Here is a 17093-nt window from a genome sequence, read left to right on the forward strand (position 1 = left end):
TTATTTTCTGACATTATATATTTCATTATATATATATATATATATATATATATATATATATATTAATTAAATATAAAATTCAAATCTGTTCTATCAATTTAAAATAATTAACTAATTCATCAAAACTATATACATATATTGTAATGTGAATAATTGTCCTATGATGTAAAGAAAATTACTTGCATAATCATACATTTTTAAATAAGCAAAATAAAAAATCAATCAGCAACGCGAAGAAACAAGAATAAATTCTTTTACGTTCTTTAAAAATGGAAAAAATACTATATATAAAAATAGAAAAAAATACTCTATATAAATATATGAAGAATATAATTATAAAAATAAAGATTTATGATATAATTATAAACAATTTTTATAAAAAATTGTGTTTTATTTAAAAAATAGATAAGATGAAAATTGATATGCAATGTAAAACGAAAAATTTAACAATTAAGTTTTTCCATTCTAGCTTACTTGACATATTTTCTTGCGAGAATAGGTAACGTTTATCATTAGCACTTCTCGCAGTGAATTCCTGATTTCGCTGCATTATCTATTACAGATGGCGCGGTTTTATTGAAACTGATTTGAAAAAAAAAAAATTCCTAATATATTACCACAATATAATCAGTATAGGCACTCAGCAATAAAATGTGCGTTCGCGTGGATTCATTCGCACAGGCCATGTTATTAGATATCTTTAATGAAATTAAATATGACAGGAATGTATATAGTAGCAGAACACAGACGAGTTACAAACAATATAAGCACAGTAAGTAGAACTTTTATTATTCGTATATTCGCCCTGTTTTTTTTCACTTCTTGAAATGATGAAATGGTCACGTGATGAAACAGATATCAAAGATACCAACACAACGAATTCACTACTAGTTATTATTGTGATGTCATTCATTGACGATGTATTTTCGACCTTGCTTATCGTTGATGTCGCACCGCATTGACACATTGACTCATTGACACTATTGACGCTTCTGCGATTAGAAGGCGTAAGTTGCGTGCTCGCTGTCGCCATGACGAGTGCGCAGTGATTATAGTGACACCTATCGGAACCTAACAAACGAGCAGAAAATTTATGCGAACACTCATTTAAACGAGATCGCCTAGGATAAATGCCGTAACAGAGATTAAACATTGGATAAAGGAAAACAACGATTTGTGCGCACGAACTGGTAAAAACAACAGCCGAATTATTATTCTTAAAAATTTATAACGGCATTAATTTTTATTATTCTTATAAAAATATGAAAAGTGACTTTTAATTATTTATTTTGATTATTAAAAATACTTTTGTTCAATGCTTTTCATATTCAAAATAAGTAATTTCCAGTATTAAATTGCTCAGTATTAAAGTTCTGTAATACATAGATAGCAAGTTAAATTGTTATTTAGTAATATTTAATTATGTTTATTTAATTACAGCTAAATTGATTTTCAATTGGTTTTCAATTGGTTTCAATCAGCAATTGAGAAATTAAATTTAATATTAAGATCGATAAAACATGTTTATTTATAATATACATAATATACTGAATTTAATATTTAATTAGAATGTTTCCATGGAAAAATTTCAAGATATATTTAACTTTGAAATAACACAAAGAAATTAATATGGCAATAAACTATGATTTGCATATTGTCAAAGTCATAATTATGCATCATGTGGAAAGATATAATTATTCTATTAATTCTTAGACATAGCTGAAGTTGATTGAATTAATTTTGTTTTTCTATTTGTTTAGATATCTCATTGATTTATGCAATAATAATTTTTAATTAATTTTGAATGAAATTGAAAAAATATTTTTAACTTTCAAATTTTTATTACACTTTTTTTATTGTTTATTAAAATCTTAAAATAATATTTAATCCAAATGATGCGCTTTAATTTGCAGTGCCAAATTTAATTGGTCGCATGTAAACACATTTGATAATATTTGCATGAATATAATGTTTTTTAAGTTAATAAAAAGAGATAGAAGTTAAGTTGATAAATGATTGCAAAATAATTTTTGTTCTTTCCTTGGGAATGTAATTTAAAAAAATATATTATTAATATAAATTGAAAAGAATTTTAAAAATTGCCTTTAAAATCTGATTATTTTAGCTATGTGTTTATAATAATATAAAATCTGATAAATTAATATCACTAGGATTACTACGCTTACAGATGATTTCAGTATTCTACAATATTTGAGGATTTATAAGTTTAGTATCGAGGAAACTAAGACCAGAATTCAAAACTATCATAAACTGCGGTCCGATATACCAAAATAGTATGCAAAGGATTCATTCCGACCGGAACTGCAGACAATACTCGATTTAGAGTAACGATACGTAACGATACTCAAAACTAAGAGTTTATTGAAGTACAAAAATTTGTGAATGTTTTATAAGATTTCTAATTACATTTCTACTCATTATATTTTAATAAAGATGAAATTTAAGTTAAAAATTTGCATGTTAAAATATTAAAAATTAAAATAAAAAGATGTTTTAACTTTTTTGAAGAATATTGAAATATTTTATTTACATTTAGAACGTTCTTTTTTCTAAAGTTTGATAATCAAGGAAGATTGATTTTTTTCGTACATCCTTGTCTGTTTAATCCAAAAATAAGTTAAATAAATTATTGGATGTAATAAAAGTATGATTAAAATAGTGTTACATGATATAATATAATATATAGTTTTCCTTTATTTATTTTATGTTTGATAGTCAAATATCTGAAAATCCCATGATTTTAGGAAAAAGTGTATCAGATAAAAGTGTATAAGATTTACAGACTGCCAAATGGTATTGATTCATTCGCAAATGAAGCTATGATATTTTCTATGATCATTTTTTAAAGTGGGATTAGATATCATATCTTTGTTGATATGATTTTTCCAAATATTCTAGAAAATATTAAGATACACTTATCAAAAAATCAACAGTTTACGAGATATATTATACTTTATTCTGGTAGATTCTGACATAAAATATAAAATATCTTAAAACTATTAATTTTTTTATAATTGTATTTTAATTGTATTTTAGTATTTTTATGCACAAAATAATATGACAAATAATAGATGTGAAAAGGTACATAGTTGCTTTAAAAAAAATTATGTAATTAATAATATATATCTATTTTTTCTTGAACTGCATGTTTTCTTTACATAAATCGATTGTCTCATTATTATACATAAAAGTATTAAGGTACGATTATACAAAAATAAATAGTTTACAAAATATTATATATATATATATATATATATATATATATATATATACTTTATATGATAATAATAGCGAAATAAAATATAAAATATCTTATAAATTATTGATTTTTTGATAATTGTACTTTAACACTTTTATATCTAGAATAATTAGAAGAATCATATTACACAACATAAAATATATAATTTTATTTAAAAAATAGTGATAGTGTCTGTATTTATGAATGAATCAATATCATAATCACATAGCTTACCAAACTTTATAAGTTTTGATAATTTTTCTACATTTTTTTCTTAAAAATCCGTGATTTTCTTAGATACTTTAGATACTTTCTTAGATACTTGACTATCAAAAATAAGATGAATCATTCGTATGAGTGTATGTGTTTATGTGTGCGTGCCCTCACACGCGCGCGCGCGTGTGTATATAAAAATGCGATTTATGTAACGGACAGCATTACAAAGTGATGTTTTTGACATATATATATATCCACAAGATTAATTTTTTTAGCATAATGTTGTTGGATTTAGAAATGAGAGAAGATGTTAGAGAATCAATATACGGTTGCGTTGTATACATGGATATGTCCGATTTTAAATTATATTATTAAGTCATATTACCACATTTGGACCTCGTATTATGATAAATGTGGTCCGTTTGTGGCAGAGATATCCACTTATTTTTAAATTAGTTAATTTTATATACACGCCAAAATTAGCAGATGCAACTTTTGAAAACATTTATGAATGAAGACTTGAAGAAAAAGTTCCATTCCTTTAGGACAACGAAAGGTAGTTTCAATAATATTCCAGCTAATATTTTGCCACGAATATGGCAATACTGGAGATCCAGTAGAGGAATTAACAGGTAATTACTCTAAATTGAAACAAAGAATATTTGACTAGTGAACAATAACGAATGCTTCTTATTATAAAACAAGAAATTAAACAAGAATATAAACAAGAAATTGCAAGAAAAAAATTTTCATATTTAAGATTGCAATAATTATTTAGACAATAATTTGACAGATTTACATATATTTCTACGTGTACCAGCATGTTGATATAATTCAATTCAAATATAATGTACATTTAAATATAATGTATAAATTTAATTTATTTTTAGATTATTGGAAGAAAAAGATCGAAGAGAATCGTGACTGGTTTATTGATGATGAAAAATACAAGATGATAGTTTTGAAGCATTAAATCTGAGATAAAAATAATAGTTTATGATCACTAAATAATATTTACAAGATTATTAAAGGAATAATAGGATGAAAGAAAAGCAGTTGATTCTGTGAATCACTATAATAATGTTGAGCGGGATAAAGTTTTTTTAAAAAAAAGGATATATGTATATGTGAGTTTCATGTCCCTTTTTTATATATAAGTAAAATAAAATATACATTTTTACAAGTTGTGTCAAGTTTTTCTTGCATTGCACATTTTTGTTTTTTATCTTTTTTTTGTTGGTGATAAATATTTAATATAATTTTTCATTTTAATAACAAAAAAAGTAAACGTAGATCCGCGCGTAATGATTGCACTTTACGGCCACAATATTCTGTGTTTTACTTATACATAAAATATGTCCAATATCATTGCCAAGAATTTTGTGTACATCGCAGTATACATGTACACAATTTTGTAATGTCGTTTTTTTGAATGTTTATATTATATATAACTTTTACTTATACAGTATTGAATGTAATGACATATGCGACAGGTAATTTTTATTACATAATTCTTATCATAGTTTACGCATGAATGTCAGATCATTTTAAGTTCATTAATATCAATTAGGCAATAAAGATCTTCGATACGGCGTATCGCATTTTTGTTATAAATCATTATATGTATGTCAAAACATATGTCAAATAATAATATAATAAAAAGTATTACATTTTTTAGCGCGCATTTTATGATGTTGTCGCTTTTTGTTTTTTCTGCTTCCAATCGAGTTACGAGTTAAATAAAATACGTACTTAAGTCATGGGCAAGTAGAATTGTGCTACGATTAACCAGCTACTATCTATTAACTTACGTAAATTTATTACATAAAGCTGCAATCCCGTTTTAATTTCGGGATGATGTTTACCAGGTCCCCTCCACCATGCCAGATCTCCAACGAATGGCTTCATAGAGATGTCACACATACATATCATAGACAGCTAAGATCGCCAATAAGGATTATATACGGTCCAAGGATGGACGCAACGAAATTTAATTGCGAGCGCATAATTCTAATTCCGCGCGATATCCCGGGCGCGCGATTTTAGGCGACGAAGGGAAATAGAATACTGTTTCTAGCCGCAAATACAGTTAAACGCATTCTCACTTTTTTGATTTCCATCCTTTGTTTTATGTGAAATAATCTCTCATAAAAAAGAAATTAAATACAAGTCGTAGGACAGAATTCTTTCGTTTAAAATATCGCATGTTAAGACTTTTTACTCTACGAGTTTTTTTTCTTTTTGTGGCCTAATTTTATGAAACATTCTCTGCATAACTTTTACTTAAAGTAACCACCTTATTTTTACATATTTATATTAACAAACCATTATTATATAAATTAATGAAATATTTTTTCAGTTATTCGGGGTGTTATACTACGCGTGATAAATGCTTATTATATTAAAATTGAGTCGACAGAAGTGTCGCTGAAAGTGGACGTAAAAATGGAAAACGTCGATCCTACTTCCCTCGATCGCGATTCTCGAGAAGATCGATTCATTGGGAGAATCCTGGCGGTATCCTCGGGCATCTTTTTGCAGATACCGAATAAAAATAGAATCCCTATAAACAGACGCATCAGGCAAACGCGGCAGTCTCATGCGTATCATTATTACATACATACGTACATTTACTCGTACATTTACTGTCTCATTACACAACACGCAACACACATACACGTATATAACACAGACACACATACGCATCTGCACGCGCAATATGGGAGCTTTATAAGCATATTAAGCGCACGCAGGAGCATCACATGTATCGGAGGTCCATTCACGATAGAAAGTGCTGCGAGATCGTAATCGGCGACACATCACATCTGGACTCGAAGTCGATCTGCTGACTAAGATCCAGGAAATGTTTTACACGGCCATCGGACGTTGACCAAACGATGGCAGTTGGACGAAGGGCACTTTTCGGAGAGAGGATATTCTTCTCGGATCCTAGGCGACAAAATAATCCTTCTTGAAACTCCTTTATGGAACGACGCGCTAAAGTAAAAAATCCGAAAGTTTTCTTTACGTTCTTCTCAGTTATCGACATTCAGTTGCATCTATCAGTTTGCTAATTCTATAATTAACGTTTCGTTAGCTTTCAGAATCCTAGTTATAACGCAACTGAAACGGATAGACGAAGAAAAGCGTCTTCGAAGGATCGCTTTGTCCCTAGATGAAAACGCGACTCTTGCGACGTCTCATTTCATTCGAAAACATATTCGCAATCGATTCTCGAACGATTCGCTCCGTTCCGAGGAACAATCCCTCCCAGATTCAACACTTTCTAATCTATACGTCGCGGAATGTTCGTGAGGCACTGTACACCGTATACAGTCTGGACGGAAATTGCAGCTATCCTTATCCGCGCTTAAATCTCAGCACCAACAAACTTATCGTGAGAAACACGATAATCCAGATAATGGTGGAGATGTAGCCGTTGTAGACGTTCGGCTCCGTGATGCTCCAGCCGCGAGTTAGCATGGAACGCAGAGCGGTCGTCGCCATCGTTAGCGGCAGACCTTGCGAAATGTATCGCAAGAAGGTCGGCATGCCTTCCACCGGCCATATCACACCTGCAAAACGGAATAATTATATAAACGTGAAATAGAATCGCCGATTCTCCAACCAATATTTTCCCTTCTTCATTTTACTCGTATATTTATTTTTTATCAATTTAACCTTACGCGCTCATTATCAGCAGCAAATCTCCAGTTTTATTTTCCTATCTCTGAAAAGTCTGTTTTGCGGATATTTAAATATTAGAATTTGAAATTTATGCTTTAAACGAGAAAAGAGCAATCTGATGAGTATTTATGTAGCAAGGCGATTAGGTCACGGTATGCATGAGTATTGGCTAACTTTCACTTCTACGGTAAAGATTTCAACGCGTGACATTTAGATCGCCTAGCGGACTTGACTAAATTCATCAGATTGTAATATGCGACTGCAATATTTATTTTAGAAAGACGATATCAAGCGTAAATTATCAGTTTCTTCTTATCGATAAAACGAACTGGTAAATGAAATGGTAAACAGAAAGATTTATTTCAATACTCGTATGCAAAATTTACGCATAGTCGCAATGTATAATTATTGCGTTATAAACATGCAGAAATCATAATTTTTTAAAAAAATCCCGAATATTACACATATTTTATCTTTCTGATGAATGATTCTATGATTTCATACGTACCGCTGAGAAGAAGCGTAGGATAAAAACTGCCTAGAGCCAGCTGGATGGCATTTCTTTCGAGTTCGCAAATCGCCGAAATTACGAACCCTGCAAGAAGATTATCCAAATTGTAACGCATCTTTCTTTTTGTCTTGTAATTGTCGGAATTTGCCCGAAAAATTAAAAAAATGCATATGCATTTTATTTGCGTTTATCGTATTTATTTTATACGCTCTATTACGAAAAAATTGTTTTGTTTATAAATTATAAATTATTTTGCGAGAAGAATAAATGAATTTTGAACGGAATAGTTGCAGTTAGCAAATTTGTGAGTAGGTCAAAGTCCATGATTTTTAGAATTCCAATTTTTTCATTTCGTTTATTAAACAATACGTAATAAAAGTAAAATCACGAAACAAATCTATATAAATGTTTGTCGAATTGTTCTATTATTTTAATCGTGAATGAGAATCTATATTTTGTCTTACCGAAACACATGCCGCAGAGTCCTTGAAGAATCGTCAATATGATTACCGAGACAATGTCGCCTTTGCATTCAACGCCGAACACCAAGATCATAAAGATCAACACCAGAGCTGTTTGACCGCACATCACCACAAATTGCGTGACTACATGGGAGAACAGAATTTCACCGGGTGATACGCCAGCCACCCAACTTCGGTCCAGAAGGCCTTCCATCCTTTCAATAATCAATGCCGATGATGTTAACGCAACCGCCAGGAAGAAAACAATGCTGTTAAACAAAAAAGACTAGCTTTGAAAAATGACATCCTTTTTTATACGCAAAAGAGAAAATCTATGAAATCTTTGTGAGATGACTGTCTTATTAAAAACGTAAAACCTGTTTTCCGAGAATTGACTAAATAGATAGAGAATTAACTACATAAAAAAATCGTAATTAATTAAATACTGATTAATTCGTGAATACACTTAAGAGAACAAGCGAATTAAATATTAACAAACTTACGTCAATATTACACCTGGTGCCACGAAATCTGTAAAGCTGGGTTCGTTAGTGCCATAAATTGGATTCTTAAATTGAATCGGCACGTCGGCTAGTTTTGTATTTTGATTGCAGGCTGATAAAAGATCCTTGGCAAAATCTCTATATGAATATTGAAGATTTCTCGCTAGCATCAGGCCTATTTGTTGATCTGAAATTGCAAAAACAAAGCGTGTATTTAAAACAAACAGTCAAAACGTCACATTTATTAGCACATTTATATGGAAGCGATGCAAATAACATATCGATGAATAACAAATTAATGAAACTACACGTGCTGAAAAGAAATGAAGCGACTATCAGACTTAATGCGTCATCAATGAAATAAAAAGCGCAATACAAATTAAGTAATGCGGATCTCCAAAGTAAAATAATAGATAGTTTATCGATATGCAGCTCATAAATAAATTCTATTGAAATAATTAAGAAATAATAAATGCTGAGGATAAAAAACTTGAGAATAAATTACAATATTTAAAATAAAAGAGAATGATTAATTTGATGTTTTTGTTATGTATAAATTATTAATTGCTTGTATAGCTAAGATAGATATTTACTAGACATATCTAGCCAGACTCGAATTTCGCTTTGATCGAGAGTTTCATCATCGGAATCTCTTCCTAAGGCCATCCTCGCCACGAGAGCGTCCGTGAAGTTTTCCGTAAAGTACAAAGTACCCCAAGCATCTCCTTTGCGAACGGCTTCCATCGCCGATTCCGGATCTGGATAATATATCTACAACAAAAAATAAAGCAGAATGAAATGGTATGAAAATTATTTATTGCTGCAAACTGATTTCTTGAGTCAATCAGTTAGAATTTGTATTGATCATCTCGTTCACATCTACAATGTATTGCATTGCGTTGTGTTGCGTTATATCATATTAAGGATCTTTATTATAAAGTTTTATATAATAAAATTAGTTTTAATAATAATTAAGACCTTTATCATTGTTTCATTATCCAGGAAGTTGAGATATCGACAACTGAGAAACGTGAAATGGCAGTCCGTCGAAACGGGGCACGTCATGTTCTCGTAAAACATCTCGTGATTCACTATGGCCAGTTTTAGTCCCGTGGGATCTCTTCCGATAGCCAGACAGAAGAGGATTACTTGCATCACCGGCAAGGCAAAGATGAACAGCATCACGCTGAAGGAAGATAAAACGATTATACAACATATTAACGTCTAATCTTTTTAAACAGTAAATTCGAAAAACTTTTTAGCAACTTGATGAAATTTCAATTTATTCATAATTATTTCATTCTTAATTTGTGTATGACATATTTTTGAATAGGAATGCTGTAAGGCGAAATCATCAATTTTAATTCGTTATTGTGCAAATGGCCGTTCTGTTAAAAACATACCCGATGTTTCTCCACATGCGCAAGAAGTTTTTTTGCAGAAGCGCTTTGACTTTGCCCCAACTGGTGACCTTATAGCAGTCCGTGAAGTCGCCGCAATCGTCGCATTCCAGAACCGATTCGGTTTTCGCACTCGGCAGTGGTTTGCCATTTATCTATTTTACAAAAAAAAAACCATCGCTTTAATCAAATGTAACATATAATTAGTTAAAATTGCATAATTTTCTTAATTCTTAATCAAGAAGCGAATTTCAGATGCTCTGCTGCATATATCTCTATTCAAAACCATTAATATAGCTAACATCGAACATAATAAAAAAGAAAAATAATTTATTTATACATTTAAATTTAATATGTATATTTAATGTGCATATTATATAGATATTGAGATATATTTGAAAGACTTCAACGACATAAATACACGCATGCTTGAGATAAAACGAAAAGAGAAGCAGACTGTTTGCATTGCCGACTATAAGTGAAATTAATCTGCAGTGAGATGAACATTCGAGTAATCTCTTACATCATAATGATTCGCTATTCCGTTGGTAGAGTCGTAGATCAGCACCTCTTTGCTTTGGTGGAAGTTGAGGCCGACAACGCCGGATTCTTCCGTCACGTATACCGGCTCGTCTTTTTTCCCCCAGTTTAAAGAAGCCTGTGCGCAAAGAAAAAGAAGCGTGGCCGGTGGCAATAAAATGTGTTGGTGATATTTAATTGATGCAAATAAGATAATACAAGATTAGCTACGGAGTAAACAGTTTTTTTTTTTTTTCATACGGATACATTATTATGTATCCATGCGGGCACATCTTGAACACATGTTGATCACATGAAGTTAATTAGACGAGAGAGAAGCAAAAAATATTCGATAAAATAATACAAGTAGTGTATTTCATACGAGTGTTGTATATTATATATTATTACTGATTACTGATTATGTAAACTAGCATAATAAAATAGTAAAGTAAATGTAAAAAAAATAAGAAACAGATATTAAGCTAGTAAATTGAAATAATTAATTATATTAAACTTGAAAGAGTGAACTAATAACATCAATGATTGCGAAATGTTTAAATAAATACGAATATTGTATACATTGCAGACGACAATCGAATTGCTTGTGCATTCAAATTGAATTGCTTCTTACATTGTGCAACATGTTGAACTCATTGAGTTTAAATTGCGAAATAATGCATGAGTAAATGTCAACATCGGAAAAATAGTTTTTTTTGCTCACCAAGCTGATGTTGTTCGAAATATTCAATTCTGTCGTAGATTGAGCATACTGTCCTTGTTTTCTGGACAGCTTCAGGAAGACCTCTTCGAGGGAGGCGCAGTTGTACATTTGCAAGAGGGTTCTGGGTGCCTCTTCGGCCAATAATCGGCCGCTTCTCATCAAACCGATCTGTTAATAAAATCATTTTTTGCCTATTATTGCTTTTGTTATTTCCGTTGTTTGGGTATATAAATAAATCGGCCTATGAAAATCACAAATTTGTAATTTAATATTCGAAACATATTATAACATTATAAATCTATATTGCAAGAAATGCTTAAATATCTTTCCAAATTTGTCTGATTTTAATACTCGAATTAATGTCACAGGTTTTTTAGAATCTCGATTTAATGAAGAGTTTTTACCGGAAGGAAATAATAAATAAATCTTCTTTAATAAGATCGATGATGAAAACGCGACGCATTCTGATATTATTTATTGAGATACGATTGCCGGCAAAAAATCGAGATAGGTTTCCTTCCACTATAATTTGCGTCTGGCGTAATATGCAAGTGGAATAATTAGCTAATGGCATGATAATAATATGCAATCGGTCAACAAATATCAACCACGGGATTTATTATTAATGCGATTGATACCGAGGATTTTCCTTTTCATATTGATTTATTGTACTTGTCCTTTCGAATATATAAATTTGGATACTTTCACTAATATAACTAATTTTAGTCATAATTCATTGTTAATAATTATCATTCCTATTTTCAATGTTTTAGCAAAAAAAAGTAGTTAAGTAATCTCAAGATTAAAGTCAAGCGAGTTTAATATTATAAAATCGTCTAATTAAGCAATGGTATTACCGTGTGCGCTTGTCGGGCTTCTTCGATGTAGTGAGTCGTAATAATGACTGTCTTGTTACCATCTTTGGTAATTTGAACCAGATGATTCCATATACTAGAAAATGAAAAAAAAAGAGAATATTTTAATTACGTATGCGTGTCAACAATCAAATAAACCAGCTTTGCAAAAAATACATCCCTTTTTAAATATATAATAAGGACAACAAATGTATGAATAATTACATAAATTTTTTATTACGAAAAAGAAAGAAAGAGAGAGAGAGAGAGAGAGAGAGAGAGAGAGAGAGAGAGAGAGAGAGAGAGAGAGAGAGAGAGAGAGAGAGACAAAGAGAGATGTAGATTAAATGAGAAATATTGTAATATAATATGTAATATAATAAAAGTTGTAATATAATAAAATATGCAAAAAATACGCAAGTCTTTTTACAGAGTCACCAGTAACTAATTCTTTTGGCCACGACAAATTTCTATCAGCCGTTATTGATTATTCTATTCTATACTCTAATATTGAGACATTCATACAGTCGTCATTCGCAATGGCATGTGTGTACATATTACATGTGCGTATATGCGCACATGTAATATGTGTATGTATTATTAATGCGGTACTTCGCGCTGAGATTCTTATGCGACTTCTTGGCGTTTCTGACACCTTGAACCTTATAACATCGGACTAAAAACGATATGACTGACGTTTCCATATTCAATGAGCGAAGGATGTATTATCATGCGAAACGTAAAGATGCGCACTTGCAAGATGGGAACGTGTTGGAAAGCGAGGATTCACATTTCGCGAACGGGCTAATTTTTCGAGCTAACCGCTATGTTAGATGCACAATATTTGAGATCAGTCGTCAATTTATAAAACTAGACCGTAACAGAGTAAAAGTTGAAAGTAGCCATGCTCGATGTAGACAAGATGCTTGAATTACTACGTATATTATTAGATATCATCGCGACATCTTAAAAAAATAATTTTCTTCTTTCAGAAACATAAATGTTTATCAAAGAGCTACTATTAATTGAAGCTACTATATAATTGAAGAAAAACTTATAGCTACAGATTTTTAACAATGATAATTGAAAAAACGACTTCATTTACCTAAAGAGTTTATCTAGAGTCTAATAATGTTGTTACACATATTAGTATATCAAAATTAGCATTTATCTAAAGATAATTTCAAAAACCGTAAATTAATAAGTAAATTAATGAATCGTAAAAAAGTCAGTTAGACTAATGTAGTTAATATAAGCTAACGAGTAATCAGAAGAAATTCGTTATCTCGATCATCAATCCATCGAGGCGTGATAATTGACGATCGATGAACAAAAATTGCGATATGATTTTGAAGCGGAATATCCCGAAATACGATCAAATTGAAAGTGAGTCATGACTTTCCTAGCAATATCCTCGTGGAAAGTGATCGGGTCCATGAACGTTTCACGAGACAATTGTGCGCGACCGAGAAGTGAGAAAACTGAGCCGAGACGAGCAAACGGTCGTAATAAAGCTGTAAACTTTCTCAGATAATAAGGTAAAGCGCTTAAAGCTTTTGCTTTAATGGCGTTCAAGTGATGTTATTTTTTTATCTCTTCCACAAGTGAAATTTATTTGTTTCGAATAAAATCTACGGAAAGGAAGGCAATTTGTGTTATGTACCAATAAAATTACACTTACAAATACTTAATCGACGCACGGCGGTCCCACTTTAAAATGTTTACACGAGTTTTATTTCTGTTTTATTCTATTTCATATATAAATATGGTCACGCGCAGGAATACTTGGGAAATTTCTGTTCTGTTTGCCAGAGGCAACATCGCATTAGCGGAAGCGAAACGTAAAAGATGACAACAACGTGGTAATTACAGTAATTGCTTTCCTGTTGTAAAAGCAGGATGTTATTGTGGAAAGCATTTCGGTTAATTATCCATTTCATTTGTTCGCGAATGAAAGCGATAATTTTTCTCCCGCATAAACAAATCTTGTTTCTATTACAATAATTTATCGTATCTTTGCAAATTAAATACGAATAAAGTTTTGGTACACTTAGCAATTTATATTTCTTCTTGAAAATAGTTTTTATCGCTTGTTTATTTTTTAGGCTATATTTTGTTTGTTACGCTTGCGCTTTACCTACGCCTGACATTATTTAAATATTTATAAGTTAAAAGTCTTGTATAGCTACGGTTTGCTACATGTTATTGCTCGAGGCTCCTCATTTTTATGTAAATGTACGTGTATTTAAAACCATATGATAAATTCATCGTAATTTCAAGAAATGTCAAGAAACGGTAATTATACCGACCATGACCGTTATAGCTATTATAGGAAGACTCAACACACAGATCAATACTATTTCAAAATCAAAGTTTAATGTCTAAAAATTGAAATTTCAATACTTTGAGAAATTTTTTTCCCTACCTAAAATTGAAGCATTAGCGAAATTTTGAATTTGTCAATATGAGAAATATTATTAAATTCGTATTATGTGACCTATTTCATCATGTCTATTTCTACAATTTTCTATTAATTTCTGTTAAATTCTGTTAAATTTTGTTTTTTATACAATTCTCGGATAACTTGATGGAGATAAAAGTAGAAAAAGATCATGTGAGAAAATATTAAAGACGCGCTTTGACAAGTTTAATTTTTTTTACTTTATGTCTTCGCTTTCCAGACTCGTTCAGGCAATACTTTCACTTAAAGTCAAACTTAAAGCGTGACTTACGGATTCAGTGCATTAGTCACGAGTCGCTGATATGCGCGACTTAAACTTGATATTTAGATTTACAGCGAAAGTGCGAACAAGGATTCTTGTCATCCTCGCTCTTTCCTTCTTTATTTTGTTTTTGTTCAAATTGAAAATAATTATGGAATAATAAAAGAAATTCAGAAAATTTTTAAGAGAATCTCCATATTTAAAATAAATATTTTACAGTAATTTTTAAATAATGGTTAAAAAAAATTCATTGAAAAAATATGATATATGATATAATATCATTAATTCGTAGGACAGTATTTAGAAAATAGTTTTAATTTATCATTATAATAGGCACATTGTTCATTCATCAGACTTATTGTAACTCTGAAACACACTAACAATTTATACTTATCGAAACATTTCTGAGCAATTTTAATAGCTTCCGGCTATATTGAATTATTTTACGCATGTTATTATGACTGTCTATTGTGACTATTTATACTGTTAGTGGCACGTGTATTTAATAGCTAGAAAAGTGAATAGAAGATTCAGTTAGTCATGGGTCACGGTTTATCATATTTAATTATTCGAGAAGTGCAAGGATGATCTTGTACATATAAAAGTTAGCTATTGTATTTCTGAGCTATTAACACTACAGACTCACGGTGTAATAGCAGCTATATGAACTTAGTTATCTCTCGTGACTAGAGTTTATCTGAAACGTATGAGAAAAAAAATTACCTTTGTCTTAGGAGCGGATCCACACCTACGGTTGGTTCGTCCAGAATCAACAATTCCGGGTCGTGCATGAGAGCAACGGCGAAAGAGACTCGTCTTTGTTGACCGCCACTAATAAAAAATCACTCGATATTAGTTTATTAATTATAATATATTAATTATATATTTAATTATTTAATTATTAATATATTAATATATTATATATATATATATTTATTTATTTATTAATATATAATAGGAATTTTATCATTTCATGTTTCTTAAGGCAAAATAAAATTATATTTTTATAATACTCTACGGTTTGTAAACTTGTCAAACCTGTAAAGTTAATAGATATAAATATGTAAATACACTTTTTCAAACGTCGTTTTGAAAACTGGAATCGCGTAACTAAGTCCCAGAATGCAAATCGACAACCATAAAATAGAATATGAAGTTCTTTCTCTGAATAGAATATACAAAGTTCTTTTTTTGAGGAATACAAACAACTCGCAATGGCTGACAAATCTTTTTACGAAACCGATTCGAGATCTCGTTACTGTTTTTGCACGTGACAATCGGGGATTAACCGGGACTCGTTCCGCACGCCCGGTCACGGGTGTGAAATCCATACCTGAGATTCTTCACCAAACGATTCTGAGAAGGCAGATCGAGAAATTGCAGCAAGAAGCGCAGCCTCTCGACGATCTCAGCCGTGCACATTCCAAATATCCAGCCGAAGTACATCATGGTCTCGCGGATGGTGAACTCGCCGTAGAGGGCGATTTCTTGCGGCATATAACCGACCCTTTTCCCAGGCACTCCGGAACCCTTCGTCCCAGGCTTGCCGCCCAGCACCCAGATCTCGCCTGAATTTAATCTCCTGCGGCCGACAATGCAAGATAACAGAGTGGTCTTGCCGCATCCGCTGGCACCCAGTAGCCCGTATCTAAACAATTTGTCATAATTTATATCGCAATTAACCAATCTCCATTATTATCTCCATTATTAAGCGGATTCAAATCGAGCAAAATTAAACACGGACAACATGAATTAATAACAATTCGCTTTAAGGACAGTGTGCATTAATTCAACTTTAACGAACGTCGATGAATAATAATAAATTAATAGAAATATTTTTAGAGATATTTTGCTTAAAAGAATCTGCTTAGTTTCTCTAAAGAAAACAAGTTGAGTGACTATTAAAAAACATTGATTTGTATCACAAGCTTTAGTCTTCAAGGCTGTCTCTTGGATATGAATAAACAAATCAATCGCTTTATAAGCGTAATTTACATTTATAATTTTCATTAGAATGTTAACGAAAGCGTAGTACTTGTGTACTTGAAAGATTTCATTTGAAGGTAAATACAAAATTCTCAGGGATTATTCATAATAATATCAGCATTTCACCGGAAGTTAGACGATTATTTGCACAACTGATAAGCACTCACTGGAGGCTCTTTTGTCAAACAAAACAAAACGACGTGGCTTGTCCAGTCTTGAAGCATGTCTCTTGTCATGCGTCTCTTGTCAAGAA

At 31.1% G+C, this 17093-nt stretch overlaps 2 protein-coding genes and 1 long non-coding RNA gene across 10 annotated transcripts in view; 1 reads left to right on the forward strand and 2 right to left on the reverse strand.

Moving 5' to 3' along the window:
* The window catches only part of LOC148937996 (aminopeptidase N-like), a 76237-nt gene extending 75206 nt beyond the window's left edge, over positions 1–1031 (reverse strand). Inside the window, exon 1 of the mRNA XM_089081053.1 lies at positions 475–1031. The gene's annotated coding sequence lies outside the window, so the exon portion shown is untranslated. The remainder of the gene's footprint in view (positions 1–474) is intronic.
* A 2254-nt stretch (positions 1032–3285) lies between these two features.
* LOC148938002 (uncharacterized) lies at positions 3286–4658 on the forward strand. The gene is made up of 2 exons (XR_016140220.1): positions 3286–4107; positions 4366–4658. It is a non-coding gene; the product is annotated as an uncharacterized LOC148938002 (long non-coding RNA).
* The window catches only part of snu (ABC-type transporter snustorr), a 51616-nt gene continuing 39126 nt past the window's right edge, over positions 4604–17093 (reverse strand). For all 8 annotated transcript variants that reach the window (XM_089081067.1, XM_011646421.2, XM_011646424.3 and 5 more), the window contains 12 exons: positions 16188–16502; positions 15578–15685; positions 12135–12228; positions 11278–11445; positions 10561–10695; positions 10041–10192; positions 9616–9823; positions 9231–9408; positions 8638–8824; positions 8138–8403; positions 7671–7757; positions 4604–7050 (listed from right to left, as the gene is read on the reverse strand). In XM_089081067.1, the coding sequence (XP_088937193.1) occupies positions 6836–7050; positions 7671–7757; positions 8138–8403; positions 8638–8824; positions 9231–9408; positions 9616–9823; positions 10041–10192; positions 10561–10695; positions 11278–11445; positions 12135–12228; positions 15578–15685; positions 16188–16502 (2113 nt within the window). In that variant the 3' untranslated portion in view covers positions 4604–6835. The remainder of the gene's footprint in view (positions 7051–7670; positions 7758–8137; positions 8404–8637; positions 8825–9230; positions 9409–9615; positions 9824–10040; positions 10193–10560; positions 10696–11277; positions 11446–12134; positions 12229–15577; positions 15686–16187; positions 16503–17093) is intronic.

This window comes from Pogonomyrmex barbatus, unplaced genomic scaffold (genome assembly GCF_055798465.1).
Source record: "Pogonomyrmex barbatus isolate J1 unplaced genomic scaffold, ASM5579846v1 scaffold1, whole genome shotgun sequence".
Classification (NCBI taxonomy): Eukaryota; Metazoa; Arthropoda; class Insecta; order Hymenoptera; family Formicidae; genus Pogonomyrmex; species Pogonomyrmex barbatus.